Raw genomic sequence first — 16,234 nt, forward strand, 5'->3', positions numbered from 1 at the left:
ACAAGACTCCCTCTCATTAGGGTGTCACCCTTAGGATTCCTCAATTCCACCTGGAAAAGGGGTCTCTGTTCCGTCATTGTAGCCTCTGATAGTCCTGAAAAGCTCACTACACACAATACGTTGCAGTCATAGTATTTACGTATAAAGAATGTCTAATGAAAACTTAAATGAAAGCCAGAATCATACTGATTCCCAGAACTGTTGGGTGACATACGTAGGGGTGATATTGAAAGCTGTGTTTATGCACTAAACAATGGTTTGACGTCTAACTCAAGGCAGGACTGACAATGAGGGGCTGAGTTAGACAAAGGAAGCTGATTCCCCCCATCATCCTCAACTTTGTAAATCAAGCTTTGTGAGCCAACACAATGGAAGCCAAACCTGCATATGGAATAAACAGGGGGATGGAAAGACCCAGAAATAAAACCACAGGGGGTTGTCCTGACCTCAGGGACAAAGCAACGAATGTGGGAAGTACAAGAAGTCAAAAGGACTCCACTTTATCCATCGCCGATGAAGCAAAATGGACAGCTCTTTTTGCACTCATGGAAGGTGGATCCGAGCTATGCTGCCAGGTGATGCTGGGAGATTGCTTTGGGTGGGGAAAAGACTGTAGACAAGGATTTTAGCCTGTGGCAGTTAAGCTTAGGTTCTAAGAAGCATGTTATACTTTTCATTTTATATGGAACCATTACTATGTCCATTCTCCTTACATCTTTATATTTGAGAATAACCTTACTATTGTTTTCACTCAAACTCAGTCTCTGTGCTGTGAGGTTTTAAAGGACTGTCCCTGAGTCGTACCAGTCAGGCTGTGTGTGCACTTTTCCCTTGGAGACAGTAAAGCTGGTGATTTCTGTGAGTCTCCAGTGGCACGGGCTGGATACTACAGGGGGAGGCTTTCCGAGGGGCACAGGGGCTGCAGTGCACCTGTTGTTCTCCTGCAAGGCTAGGTAAGGGCTGGCAGAACCCAGAAGAGATTGTGTGGGTGGCTGCCAGACTGGATGTGTCAGAGGAGCTGACACCCAGCTAAGAACCACCAAGTCTTCCTCTAGCTGGAAACAGGAGGGGGTAACCAGGTGATTCATGGTCCTGGACAACCCGAGAAAGTGTCATGTAAGGCCAGGTGGTAGCAAGATGCCTCACAACCTTGAGTACCCCTAGATAGCATCATACCGACACAATGCCCATCTGCTGCACTCACTTCTATCCTGCAGATGGTCCCTACACTGCATTCTCAGCAGGCCCAGGTGGCTGGGAGCATGGCACCTTCTCCCCAGCACCATTTCCCAGCCTATGCTGATACCATGGGACCCTGGTACAGTCACTGAGCCAGATTTTCCCCTGTGCGGGAGTGTGGTTACATACAATGCACCTGCCAGTCCCAAAGTGACCCGAATGTAGGTGCATCTGGTCCCAGCAGGATATCTCAAACCTAGGATCCTCTGGGGGCACAGTCCTGTCATAGAGACACCTGCATTAGCTCCATCCCAGCTAGTGACATAGGAGGTGTGGACCCTGAATGGGGGCAGAGTCAGGAAATTCACAGATTCATGGATTCCAAGGCCAGATCATCGAGTCTAACCTCCTATATAGCTCAGGCCAGAGAACTTCCCAAAGCAATCCCTATAGCAGAGCTTTTAGAGAAAAACATCCCATCTCCATTTAAAAGTTGTCAGTGACAGAGAATCCACCACAACCCTTGGTAGATTGTGCCAAGGGTTAATTTATGCTTTATTCCAGTCTGAATTTGTCTGGCTTCAATTTCCAGCCATTGGATCATATTTGACCTTCTCTACAAGCTGAAGAACTTATTATTAAATATTTATTCTCCATGTAGGCACTTACAGGCTGTGATCAAGTCACCCCTTAACATTCTCTTTGTTAAAATAAACAGATGGAGCTCTTTGAGTCTGTCACTAAAGGCATATTTTCTAATCCTTTAAGCATTTTTATGGATCTTTTCTGACCCCTCTCCAATTGATCAACATCCTTCTTAAATTGTGGACACCAGGACTGGACAGAGGATTCCAGCAATGGTCACATCAGTGCCAAATACAGAGGTAAAATAACCTCTCTACTCCTCTGCGAGATTCCCATTTATGCATCCAACCATCGTATTTCCCTTTTTGGCCACAGTGTCACACTGGGAGTTCATGTGCCACTGATTATCCACCATGGCACTCCTATCTTTTTCAGTGTCACTGCTTCCCTGGAAAGAGTCCCACATTCTGTAAGTATGGCCTACATTCCTTGTTCCTAGGTGTATGCATTTACATTTAGCCATATTAAATGTATGTTGTTTGCTTGTACCCAACTTACCTTTCATTAATGATCTGGAGGATGGCGTGGACTGCACCCTCAGCAAGTTTGCAGATAACACTAAACTGGGAGGAGTGGTAGATATGCTGGAGGGTAGGGATAGGATACAGAGGGACCTGGACAAATTAGAGGATTGGGCCAAAAAGAAACTTGATGAGGTTCAACAAGGACAAGTGCAGAGTCCTGCACTTAGGACAGAAGAATCCCATGCACCGCTACAGAGTAGGGACCGAATGGCTAGGCAGCAGTTCTGCAGAAAAGGACCTTGCGGTTACAGTCGACAAGAAGCTGGGTATGAGTCAACAGTGTGTCGTTGTTGCCAAGAAGGCTAATGGCATTTTGGGCTGTATAAGTAGGGGCATTGCCAGCAGATCGAGGGACGTGATCGTTCCCCTCTATTTGACATTGGTGAGGCCTCATGTGGAGTACTGTGTCTAGTTTTGGGCCCCACACTACAAGAAGGATGTGAACAAATGGGAAAGCATCCAGTGGAAGGCAACAAAAATGATGAGGGGACTGGAACACATGACTTATGAGGAGAGGCTGAGGGAACTGGGATTGTTTAGTCTGCAGAAGAGAAGAATGAGGGGGGATTTGATAGCTGCTTTCAACTACCTGAAAGGGGGTTGCAAAGAGGATGGATCTAATCTGTTCTCAGCGGTGGCAGATGACAGAACAAGGCGTAATAGTCTCAAGTTGCAGTGTGGGAGGTTTAGGTTGGATATTAGGAAAAACTTTTTCACTAGGAGGGTGGTGAAGCATTGGAATGTGTTACCTAGGGAGGTGGTGGAATCTCCTTCCTTTGAGGTTTTTAAGGTCAGGCTTGACAAAACCCTGGCTGGGATGATTTAGTTGGGGATTGGTCCTGCTTTGAGCAGGGGGTTGGAATAGATGACCTGCTGAGGTCCCTTCCAACCCTGAGAGTCGGTGGTTCTATCCCTAGCCATTCAGAATGTGCTTTGTGTCCGTGACCTGTGCTTGTGATTATTTACACCTCACCCTATTTTTTCAGTGATGATTTTATGCTTTTTTCTGGGTGTTAATGAAAATGGTAAATAGTTTACAGCCAAGAACTGATCCCTGTGGGACCCCACTGGAAACACTCCCACTTGATACAGGAGTTCTGAAGGAACTCAGATGTGAAATTGCAGAACTACTAACTGTGGTATGTAACCTGTTACTTAAGTCAGACTCTGTACCATATGATTGGAGCTTAGTTAATGTAACTCCGATTTTTTAAAAAGACTTCAAAGGTGATACTGGCAATTACAGGCTGGAAAACCTAGCTTCAGTACCAGAGAAGTAGGTTGAAACTACAATAAAGAACGGAATTATCAGGAACGTAGATGAACATGAATTGTTGAGAAAGAGTCAACATGGGATCTGTAAAGGGAAATCATGCCTCACCAATCTATTAGAATTGATTGAGCCCAACAATCTAGCCAGCTTTCTACCCACCTTATAGTGCATTCATCCAGCCCATACTTCCTTAACTTGCTGACAAGAATACTGTGGGAGACCATGTCAAAAGCTTTGCTAAAGTCAAGAAACAATACATCCACTGCTTTCCCTTCATCCACAGAACCAATAATCTCATCATAAAAGGCGATTAGATTAGTCAGGCATGACCTTCCCTTGCTGAATCCATGCTGGCTGTTCCTGATCACTTTCCTCTCATGCAAGTGCTTCAGGATTGATTCTTTGAGGACCTGCTCCATGATTTTTCCAGGGACTGAGGTGAGGCTGACTGGCCTGTAGTTCCCAGGATCCTCCTTCTTCCCTTTTTTAAAGATTGGCACTTCATTAGCCTTTTTCCAGTCATCCGGGACTTCCTCGGTTCGCCACGAGTTTTCAAAAATAATGGCCAATGGCTCTGCAATCACAGCCGCCAATTCCTTTAGCACTCTCGGATGCAACTTGTCCGGCCCCATGGACTTGTGCACGTCCAGCTTTTCTAAATAGTCCCTAACCACCTCTATCTCCACAGAGGGCTCGCCATCTCTTCCCCATTTTGTGATACCCAGCGCAGCAGTCTGGGAGCTGACCTTGTTAGTGAAAACAGAGGCAAAAAAAGCCTTGAGTACATTAGCTTTTTCCACATCCTCTGTCACTAGGTTGCCTCCCTCATTCAGTAAGGGGCCCACATTTTCCTTGGCTTTCTTCTTGTTGCCAACATACCTGAAGAAACCCTTCTTGTTACTCTTAACATCTCTGGCTAGCTGCAGCTCCAGGTGCGATTTGGCCCTCCTGATATCATTCCTACATGCCCGAGCAATATTTTTATACTCTTCCCTGGTCATATGTCCAACCTTCCACTTCTTGTAAGCTTCTTTTTTATGTTTAAGATCCACTAGGATTTCACCATTAAGCCAAGCTGGTCGCCTGCCATATTTACTATTCTTTCGACTCATCGGGATGGTTTGTCCCTGTAACCTCAGCAGGGATTCCTTGAAATACAGCCAGCTCTCCTGGACTCCTTTCCCCTTCAAGTTAGTCCCCCAGGGGATAAGAGGGAAGGGCCTCTCATGGATCTCACTGGTGAAAAGATAGGAAACGAGCAGTAGGAATAAATGGTCAGTTTTCAGAATGGAGAGACATAAATAGAGGTGTTCCCCAGGGATCGGTAAGGGGACAAGTACTGTTCAGCATATTCAGAAATGATCTGGAAAAGGGGGCAAACTCTCAGGTGGCAAGTTTGTGTATGATACAACATTTGTCAAGATAGTTAAATCCAAAGCAGACTGCAAAGAGTTACAAAGGGATCTCACAAATATGGGTGAATGGGCAACAAAATGGTAAATGAAATTCAACGTGAATAAATGCAAAGTAATAGACATTAGAAAACATCATCTCAACGACATGTGCAAAATGATGGGATCAAAATTAGCTGTTACCACTCAAGAAAGAGATCTTGGAATCAATACAAGTTCTCTGAAAACATCTGCTCAGTGTGCAGTGGCAGTCAAAAAAGCTAACAAATTATTAGGAACAATTAGGAAAGGGATAGATAATAAGACAGAAATGATCACAAAGCCACTATATAAATATAATAAATAATATGGAACACTCAAGGACATGGAAACTCAAAAATATCACTTTATTGATACATGGTACGCCCACATCTTAAATACTGGATGGAGTTCTGGTTATTTTATATCAAAAAGATGTCTTAGTATTGGGAAAAGGAAACAGAAGGACAACAAAAATGAGTAGGGGTATGGGATAGCTTCCAGATGAGCAGAAATTAAAGACTTGGACTGTTCAGTTTAGAAAAGAGATGACTATGGGGGATACGATACAGGGGTATACAATCATTACTGGTGTGGAGAAAGTGAATAAGGAAGTGTTATTTACCCGTTCACATAACACAAGAAGCCAATGAAATGTATTGCTGTCAGGTATAAAAGAAACAAAAGGAAATACTTCTTCACACAATGCACCATCAACCTGTGGAACTCATTGCCAGGGGATGTTGTGAAAGCCAAAATTATAATGGGGTTCAGAAAACACTTAGATAAGTTCCTGGAGGACAGGTCTGTTAATGGCTATGAGCCAAGATAGCCTGTGACACAACCCCATGTTCTGGGAGTCTTTAAATCCCTGACTGCCGGATGCTGGGACTGGAAGACTGAGGATGGATCACTTGATAATTTCCCTGTTTTGTTCATTCCCTCTGAAGGATCTGGCACCAGCCACTGTCAGATGACAGGATACTGGGCTAGGTGGACCATCTGACCCAGTATGGCCGTTCTTACATTCTTATCTTACCCTCCTTTAATTCTAGCCACTCCATTATCTTGCCGGGAAGCCACATCAGACTGACAGTGCTCCAGTTATCTGGGTCATCCCGTTTACCCTTTTTATATATTGGCGCATTAGCTTTCCAATGCTAAGGTCCTGTGCCCAGCCAATTCCCGGCCTTTGTATCACCCCCAGCCAAAGGGAGTGCTGGACACAGACCACGTCCTGGTGTTACCGGCATGGTCCCCATTTTCCATGTGATGCCAGTGTCTCAGGTCCCCTTCACCTGAACACCTGGGGCATGCTGGGTTTTCATTCCTTCCCTCTCCATGTCTGGTTGTTCTACAGCCACAGTGTCTGCCTGAGCCCTATGCCTGGGCCGGGCAGGCCTGGGTCAGTGTGACAGGGACACACGGCCCCTGGGGGCAGGGCTGAGGGTGCGCAGTGAAGAGGCCAGTGGAGTGAGAGCTCACACTGCCAGAGCAGGCTGGGAGCTCAGAACAGATGTTAATGACCCTGTGCATCATTTTGTGATAAATTCACCCCCACACACAACGCCCGCCCTGGCAGTGGTGCATGCGGCAGGCTGTGGAGGGTGGAGACGCCGAGACAGACACCAGCTCACACCAACAACACGCCCTTGTGTCTCCCGTCTCAGGGGACAGCTGGAGCTAGTGGTAAAATAGTGGAAATTGTCAAGAGGAATTTGCCCTTTTCCTGGGAATGGATTTAGAAATTCACTAGTTTGGGCTCAGCAGGACTGAGCCTGTCACAGGGAGGTTCCAATGGGAAACCAGGGGGTCCAGCTCTCCCCGATGCAGAGACCAGATGTGTGTGGGGGGGATGGTGAATAATGTTTCCATTCTCATCTCATGAGGGAGGGCCCCTCTGGCCACAGACACATCAGGGCCTCCCTGAGACACGCTACAAGAGCCCAGAGCCTGTCCGGGCCGGAAGAAGGAAGGGAGAAGGAGGGTCCTGGGGCAGAGAGCCCCGGTTGCTGTTCATCAGAGATGTAGACTCGATGCTGCTGTGGGATATTCAGGCTGAGTCGCCGGCTCTCGATCACCTCATGATCCTGCTGTGGCTGCTCTGTGAGTTTGCAGTGAGCCCTCTGCCTAGCGGTTTAGGGGCAGGCAGGTTTATAGGTCTGCCTGTGCTGGGGGGACATGGGAAACAGCCTGGAGGGGAAGTTATGGTAAAAATGGTTTAAACGAACAGCTGCACGTTGATGTTCTACTGAGCTCTAAGCAGTTATTTCATGTTGGGTTTAAAAACTGGTTTGAAATTCATGGCCAAAGTTTCTTACCAATTTCTGAGAGAATATTTAATGCTCAGAACATTGTTTTGATATCTAGCTATTTTATTTAATATCTAATGTCCCTGTGTGTGTGTATTGTACTCACATATATATTACAACCTATGGCTGAGATTTTCAAAGCTGCCTACGGGATTTGGACACTTTGTTCAAATTCATGGCAACTGAGCATCCAAATCACCTATACAGCTCTGAAAGTCTGAGCCGGTGAGCAGATCTTTAATAGTACATAGAATGGACCTGCATTAAAAGGATGCTATTGAGGTTACAAACCTGGAAATGACAGGGTTAGGACTGGCTGTGCGGAGCTCATTTCAGGGACGAGGAGAAAGAGTTGAAGTTGATTAGGAAAGTAAAGAGAGTGAGAAAATGTTTTGAAGATCATGAATGTTCGTGTTCTTTGTTTTCAGCAGGTTACATGGTGAGGAGCGTTTTACTATTAGAACAAATTTCTTAGACGTTAATGGAAACTTTAATCCTGCCTTGCAAATATTCAAACTTTGTAAGATTCCCACTTGGGGCTTTCCATCGATAGCCATGGTGAGACCCAGGGCCCACAGATGGCTCCAATTGTGGGATTGGGGTGTATGGCTCTTGCAACATGATCCTGAGTTGGGATTTTCTGCCTTGTCTTGGCTTAATTATTAATATTAATGTCACCCCAGTGTAGCTGGCGTGACATTAATATAGTTAGAGCTGCTGTGTCTGCCACTCACCCCCTCTCCTGTCTGGTGCAGGTGCTGGGGTCACAGGCCAGGAGCCCTGCAGCTCCCCAGGTGAGTGAGAGCACAAGAGACATGGAAGAAGGGGAGACATAGAAAGGAGTGAAACCCCCAGACAATGGCAACGGGAGGGCGGCTGGGGAGGTGTAGGAGGCGGATGGGTGGGCAATGCCTCTTACACGATTCCTGCCTGAAATCCTGGTAATCGCACTGTAAATGGAACTTCCCACAGTGACAGACCTTAAACTTTACTGGAAGTGAAACCCATCTTGGCCAAATCCTCAGCAGGCATAAATCAGAATACCTCTCTTGACTCCAATGGAGCAGGGCTGATTTACATGAGCCAGGGATCTGGCCCAGTGTCACTGAGATACATGTTTAACAAACTTTCCATGTGTAAATCTTGGCAGAGTCGGTGCTAATAGAGGAGTGTATTGATGAGACCAGGGCACTGCACTAGAATGAATTTGCAAAAAGAAACGGAGTACTTGTGGCACCTTAGAGACGAATACAGACTAACACGGCTGTTACTCTGAAACCTGTTAGAATGAATTTGTCTTCAATCTCCTGTGTTGCACTGTATTTATTTTAATTCCAACGTGAAGAGAAACGGTTCTTTCAATCAGCCAAGCGTACTTCTCACTAATCCATCACTAATGCTTCGTTCCCTGCCTGGCTCTGCCTTCACTGCAGAGCTAACTCGAGTTATCCGCACTCAGTGACTCCTCTCGAGTTAGCGGAGCTCGTGCGAGAACAGGCACACTGTTGTGCCCACACTGATTCTGCTCTCCCTCCAGTGTGGGGCTATGTACAGCTTCTTGGGGCACGGCCCACGGCTCGGAGAGCTGCAGAAAACGGAGATGTGCTATGAATTCTTTGCCAGTCTGACGTTTCTGGGCACACGGCGGGAACTGTGGGAAGGCACTGGAGGACTAGTGGTACTCGTGGTACTCAAGTGGTGTTAGCCTGTGTCCACACTACAGCGAGAGTGTCTACACTTCAATTTTAGCCCCCTTGCGTGACTCTATGAGTCTGAGTCAGTTGCCCTGTCCTCTGAGACTTGCTGTCACGTTGGGTTTTTGCCATGGAGATGTACCCTTAGTCTCTCTTTCTTGTTGCAGGTGACTTCCCTTCTCCTAAATTGTCTCTGAGCACCTCTTCAGCTCAGGTCGGGGACTGCATTTCGGCTCAGTGTCACCTTCGTCTCAAGACTTTAGCTGCTTTAGTTATTTTCTGTCAGGATGGTAAAGAAATATCAAGCCAAAAGGTCATGCCAGGCCAGTCACTGTATCAACATGACATCTCTGTGCAGAGCTCAGGCCAGTTTCGATGTATGTACCAGTACAGGAACGACCAGAACCAGGTGAAAAATTCTCGTCTCAGTCTCCTCCAGACACTGAATATACCAGGTGAGTTGTTGGACCCCAACACAATGTGAGGAGGGGGAAGGGAACAGCTGGATGGTGTCAGGCATTTTATAATTGTGTGGGCTTCTGCCATGGAACGTGTGGATGTTGTGAAGGCCAAAAGGATAACTGGGTTGAAAAAAGTATGAGATAAGTTCCTGGAGGTTAGGTCCATCAATGGCTATTAGCCATGATCTGGGTGTTTCTAAACCTCTGACTGCCAGTAGCTGGGAGAGGATGACAGGGGATGGATCACTCATGAATTGTCCTGTTCTGCTCATTCCCTCTGAAGCACCTGGCATTGGCCCCGGTCAGAAGACAGGATACTGGGCTAGATGGACTATTGGTCTGATGAAGTCTGGCTGTTTTTATGTTCTTATTAGATTTCTAACTCCATTTTCCAAGCCCACCTCTTGGCCAGTTTCTCTTTCTCATCCACTCATGATCGTTGTGGGCAGGGATTGACATTTATCATGTCTGTAAAGCTACCAGCTCAATGAGACCTGACCTGGATTTGACTGTCATGTGCTAGTGCATTATGATTATTAATTATTATTACACCAGATGGGAATCTGGCCCACTGATGTCAATGGAGCAGGGCTGACCTGCACCAGCTGGAGTAAACTGGAGTAATAGGAATAGGATGAAATTTAATAGTGAGAAGTGTAAGGTCATGCATTTAGGGATTAATAACAAGAATTTTAGTTATAAGCTAGGGACGCATCAACTAGAAGTAACGGAGGAGGAAAAGGACCTTGGAGTATTGGTTGATCATAGGATGACTATGAGCTGCCAATGTGATATGGCTGTGAAAAAAGCTAATGTCGTCTTGGGATGCATCAGGAGAGGTATTTCCAGTAGGGATAAGGAGGTTTTAGTACCGTTATATAAGGCACTGGTGAGACCTCACCTGGAATACTGTGTGCAGTTCTGGTCTCCCATGTTTAAGAAGGATGAATTCAAACTGGAACAGGTACAGAGAAGGGCTACTAGGATGATCCGAGGAATGGAAAACTTGTCTTATGAAAGGAGACTCAGGGAGCTTGGCTTGTTTAGCCTAACTAAAGGAAGGTTGAGGGGAGATATGATTGCTCTCTATAAATATATCAGAGGGATAAATACCAGAGAGGGAGAGGAATTATTTAAACTCAGTACCAATGTGGACACAAGAACAAATGGATATAAACTGGCCACTAGGAAATTTAGATTAGAAATTAGACGAAGGTTTCTAACCATCAGAGGAGTGAAGTTTTGGAATAGCCTTCCGAGGGAAGTGGTGGGGGCAAAAGATCTATCTTGCTTTAAGATTAAACTTGATAAGTTTATGGAGGAGATGGTATGATGGGATAACATGGTTTTGGTAATTAAATATTCATGGTAAATAGGCCCAATGGCCTGTGATGGGTTTTTAGATGGGGTAAGATCCAAGTTACCCGAGAAAGAATTTTCTGTAGTATCTGGCTGATGAATCTTGCCCATATGCTCAGGGTTTAGCTGATCGCCATATTTGGGGTCGGGAAGGAATTTTCCTCCAGGGCAGATTGGAAGAGGCCCTGGAGGTTTTTCGCCTTCCTCTGTAGCATGGGGCACGGGTCACTTGCTGGAGGATTCTCTGCTCCTTGAGGTCTTCAAACTACAATTTGAGGACTTCAATAGCATAGATATAGGTGTGAGGTCTTTTTTAGGAGTGGTGGGTGAAATTCTGTGGCCTGCATTGTGCAGGAGGTCAGACTAGATGATCATAATGGTCCCTTCTGGCCTAAATATCTATGAATCTATGAGATCTGGCCCATTGACTCCAGTAGAGTGGGACCAATTTACCCCAGCTGGGATTTGGCCCAGTGTGTCTGAGGCTCCTTTGGAGAGACATCGTCTAGGGATTTGTAGCAGCTGCGTCTCTGGGATGATCTCTGCTTGGCTGGCTACTGAACCGCTGAACGTCCCTGATGTTGTCTGTGTTTTTTGCCCAGGCCAGAAGCTGATCCCGAGCACCGGCCCCAGCCCTGAGGATCCAGCGTCTCAGGAAGGTGAGTGACGAGGGTTACCAACTTTCTAGTTTCAGAAAATTGAACATCCTTGCCCCGCCGCTGCCCCGAAGCCCCTCCCCCTACCCCATCCCTTCCCCGCGGACCCACCCCCACTAACTCCATCCCCCCTTGTCCGTCTCTCACTCTTCCCCACCCTCGCTCACTTTCACCACGGCTGGGGCAGGGGATTGGCGTTTGTGGGGGAGTGAGGATCCAGCTGGAGGTGTGGGTTCTGGGTGGGGCTAGGGATGAGGGGCTCAGAGTGTAGGAGGGTGCTCCAGCCTGGGGCCAAGGGGTTTGGAGTGCGGGAGGGAGCTCTGGGCTAGGGCAGGGGGTTGAGGTGTGGGGGGAAAGATGAGAGCTCCAGCTGGGGTGCGGGGTCTGGGGTGGGACTGGGTATGAAGGGCTTGGGGTGTATGAGGGAGCTCTAGGTTGGGGCCAAGGGGTTCGGAGTGTGGGAGAGGAGTGTGGAGTCCCGGAAGGAATTCGGGTGTGGGAGGGAATGTGGGGTGCAGGCTCCAGGAGGGAGTATGGGTGTGTGAGGGGGCTCTGAGTTGTTGCAGGGGGTTGGGGCCCGGGAGGGGGCTTGGAGGGCAGGCTCTGGGTGGCTCTGGCTGGTGTGGTTTGTGGGGGTCTGGGAGGCATTGATGTCAGGTGACCCCTTAAATAGCAGCCACACCAGCACGGCCCTGGCATTTCCCGGGTGTCAGAGGCTGCTCTAACAGCCATGAATCCTGGACACCTGGCTCGGTGAGGACAAAAGTTTTTCCTGTTCTCTGGAATGTGGGGGGGGAGGTGAGAGAATTCCCCGCTAGTGACACACCCATCCCACTGCTGCCCCTGGCTCGCTGCTCCCCCAGCATAGTGCAAATCACAGCAGCTCTAGGGAGAGAGCTGATGCAAGCCCCCCCTCCTCCTCCTGCCATTTGCAGTGACCCCCAACCCCTCTCCTTCACTCTCCCCCACAGCCCGGCTGCTGGCTGGGGCCTCCACACTCAGCTGCTGCCCGACTCTGTTTGGACCCGTTCCCAAGCAGAGCAGCCCAATTTTACCCCATGCTTCCACGCAGCCCATTCATCCCCGGGAGGAGAGTGACCTGCCCACAGCCCCTTACCTACTGGCTGCATGGTCCCGAGTTGAACCCAGCACAGTAGCCCCGCAGGGAGCAGGTTGTGGGCCCCAGGACAGGTGGCTGACCCCTCCTCTCTCAGCTCCCAACAGCTGGGGAGCAGTGGGCCGGGCAGGGCGGGGGCTGAAGGCACTTCCTAAAGGCCACAGCCCGCTCTGCAGGGAACCCCTGGCCACCGCAGAGGCTGCTGCCGGGGGTTAACCCTGCCGGCCCCAGCCTGCAGCCGAATGCCTTTCCCAGCCTCTCCGCTGGGATCCACTCCCTCCCAGCGGGGGCTCGCACCGCCCCCGAGCTCCACAGAGAGAGCTGCTGCAGGCCCCCTCCTCATCCCTCTGCCACCAACCAGACTTTTAACGGCCCAGTTGGCAGTGCTGACCGGAGCCACCAGGGTCTCTTTTCGAAAGAGAAAACCGGATGCCTGGCAACCCTAAGAGTGACTGTGTTCAGGCCTAATTCCCCCAGCGCTCAGCATGCTGAGATCACGTTGGGTCTGAGCTCTGAAGAATCTCACCCTGATTCCCTGACCCACAGCCCATCGGCATCCCTGGGACCCTGGCACTGAGTCCAGTGGGCCAGGCTTCTCCGATGTTCAGAACTGGGAGGAGGTGTCCTGTTCTAGGCCGGTCCTTGAGCAGCCCCTCTCCAACCTCCCCCACAGCAGGGTGTGTGGGGAGGGGAATAGCACATATAGGAGCGTCCGCAGCTGAGGGAGACCCATCTGTCTCCCCACAGCCATTCCCCCCCTCACCCTGCAGCTGGCAGCATCTCCTATTAAAGCAGCTTCGTGTCGTTGCAGCGATGGGCGAGGAAGCAGAGATGGGACCATTTTACACCCCATGGCCAAAGCACCCGGCAGCTTGGGAAAGTGGAAAGAGCCTCCCCTGTGGGCTCAGAGCTGGGGGTGGGGTGAGTTCATGAATCCCCGTTCTGCACTGTTAGGAGAAGGAGGAACCGGGATGGAACCAGAGGACGCCCGGAGGGCAGACTGGAATCCACCCAACAGCCTCAAGAATGGGAGAACCAAAGAACAAGATAACATCTAGCAGCACGGAGCCCTCAGGAATGTGCTATCTGCTGATTGATTCAGCAACAGCATGATGAAGCAATTCCCATAGACTGGCATAGGAAGAAATTCCTATAAAAATAGACTCTAAAAAGTGAGAAATTTGGGGTCTGATTCTGCAAACCAACTTCCAGGAGCATCAGATGACTGACAAGGCCCTGCTCCCTCCTCATGTCTAGGCCACCTGGCCAGTGGCTTGGCATGACCAACTCTAAGGCTGGTAACTATGATAACAACCTTGCAGAACCTGTGTGTGTGTGTTTGTATGAATCAATATGTGAATAAATATGAGATTGAATGGAATGTTATAGCTATAACTAACTGCTTACTATGATTCTTTCTGTATTCACAATAAATGTGGTCTGTATTCACAATAAATGTGGTATTTTGCCTTTTTCCCTTTCATGAGATCCTGTTGGTTTTTATTTTATTGGTATAACAGCGGAATGTCCCTCCCATGACCCCGGTGGGGAAGGACAGGCTCTAAAGCCTTGGCGAGGCCAGAGCAAGTCTGGGCTGGGGCATCCCATGGCTGGGGAGTCACACATTGGCTGGTCTGTGACTCGCCTGCCCATTGTGACACGCCCCTGCTGGCTGGCACAGCCTCATCCCCTCACTGCCAGGCTTGGCTCTGGCAGAGCGAGAGCTGGCAGGTGCCCCTGGGGAACGCTGAGCCAGCAGATCCAGCTCCGCCACCGGCAGCAGAAAGTGGGTGGCCCATTTACGCACAGGTTTCTGCCCGCTCCTGACTCCAGGTAGGAGAATCTTCTATTGCCCACCTCTGCTTTTCCATTGCATGGCCAACCACACCGAGGCTTCCCCGAGCTCCTGGCTGGGTGGCGCACGTCTGCCAAGTGCCCCGGTGCCGGCGGTCTAGCCGAGTGCCAGTGAGGAAGTGGGCAGCGGCATGCGCACAGGAGGGAGTCTGGGGCGGCTCGACACAAGGGGTCGCACCAGTCGAGCCCGGAGGGGACGGAGACAAGGAGGAGGGTTTGGCAGGGCTGGTGGCAAGGCACGGGAAGGCGGCACAGGTGGTTAGATGAGGCATTGGGCTGGGACCCAGGAGAGCTGTGTTCAGTTCCCCGCTCCTCTGTAAGTCTTCTGCATGAGATCAGATAAGTCCCCGCCGCTCCAGGCCTCAGCTAACGAGGGAGAGCAGGTTCTTGCTCTGCGGGGGGGTTGAGAGCCTAAATACCACAACACCCGTGTGCTCAGCCACTGGCATGGTGGGGCCAGGTAAGTGCCCAGACCGGGAGGTAGCTAGTGGCCCTGCCCCTCGTCCTACTCCAGCTCTGCTCTTGCTCCAGCCTCGCTCCACCCACGCCCTGGCCTCCTGAGTCCAGCTCCAACCACGAGGCCTGACCACCTCCAGCACCTTTGCGGACACCATCACTTCCAGAGGGAATGGCACTGAGGTTGCCGGGGGAACAGGCATTCTCTGACTGCCCAGAGCCATTGTTCCATTCCCCAGGACAGTCCGATGCCAGGACACTCCCCCTGAGCTCTGGAGAGGACTAGAGGTGCCTTAGGACGCCTGCCGTGCAGCTGCTGCAGAGTCAGCAGTTGACACTGGGTGAGGAATGGAGCCCCCCAGGGCAGGGGCCATTCAGGAGACCCAGCGTGGGGGGAATCAGGCCTGGGATTCTCTGCAGCGGCTGCTCCCACACAGGCCTTGGAGAGACGAGCTGCGAAATCGCCACAAAGCTCTGCCCCGGCACAGCCTGCCTGCCTGCTGCTCTCCCACCTTCTGCTCCTTCCCCTTCACGGTGGTGTCAGAGCAACTCCTGCTGCTCACCAGCCCGTCCCCGCACCACACCCCGCTTCCCTCCCCCACCTGGGACCTGCCACGGCCCCAATATTCCTGGGGGAAGGGATCAGGGTAATTTCCCTGGGCAGGAAGAATCCTGAGTGGTTGGATGCAGCCTGTCTGCTGGGCAGTTTGTGAACCAGCAGAAGGAGAGGCGGGAGTGACCCGGGGGAGGCCGTTTGGCCTGCGGGATGGGCCTGGGAGTCCGGAGACCTGGGTTCTAATCCTGCCTGTACTGCTGACTGCCTGGGTGACTTTGAGCACATCCATTGGCTTGTTTCCCTGCTGGCAGCTGTAGGCACTGGTGGAACGGCCATACGTGGACTGGCCCTGATGCTGAACGGGGCAGTCGCCTCTCACCTCTCACAAGCAATGCCTTGTTCTGGCTTCTTGCAGGATGGCTGAGGAAGTCCGCAAGGTCCCCTTGAAGCCCATCCTTGCCTGGGAGGAGACGAGACCTCCTCGAAGGAAGAGTCCGCGGAAGAGCCCACAGCAGCAGCAGGAGCTGTGTGTGCCTCAGCCCTTCCATGCTGGTGAGTGGGTGCCTCCTGGGTGGGCGGAGGGGCTGCAAAAATGGCCGGGGCCATGGCCCTGCATTGCGGTGGGGCTTGCCCCTCTGGGGGTTGGGGTTGCAAGACCAGGGTGTCAGTGGCGGGAGAAGACTCTATCACCTTTGTACAACTCTGGGCTGCCATGAGA

At 50.2% G+C, this 16,234-nt stretch overlaps 1 protein-coding gene across 1 annotated transcript; it reads left to right on the top strand.

Moving 5' to 3' along the window:
* The first annotated feature begins 7,055 nt into the window (after positions 1-7,055).
* Positions 7,056-14,014, top strand: LOC311514236 (uncharacterized protein). Its single transcript, XM_084652662.1, has 4 exons — positions 7,056-7,157; positions 9,225-9,512; positions 11,480-11,536; positions 13,605-14,014. Exons 1-4 carry the CDS (start codon positions 7,088-7,090, stop codon positions 13,706-13,708), a joined length of 519 nt encoding a protein of 172 aa, XP_084508788.1. The 5' UTR covers positions 7,056-7,087; the 3' UTR covers positions 13,709-14,014.
* Positions 14,015-16,234: the final 2,220 nt, after the last annotated feature.

This window comes from Lepidochelys olivacea (genome assembly GCF_965140295.1).
Source record: "Lepidochelys olivacea isolate rLepOli2 genome assembly, contig: Scaffold_30, whole genome shotgun sequence".
Taxonomy (NCBI): Eukaryota; Metazoa; Chordata; order Testudines; family Cheloniidae; genus Lepidochelys; species Lepidochelys olivacea.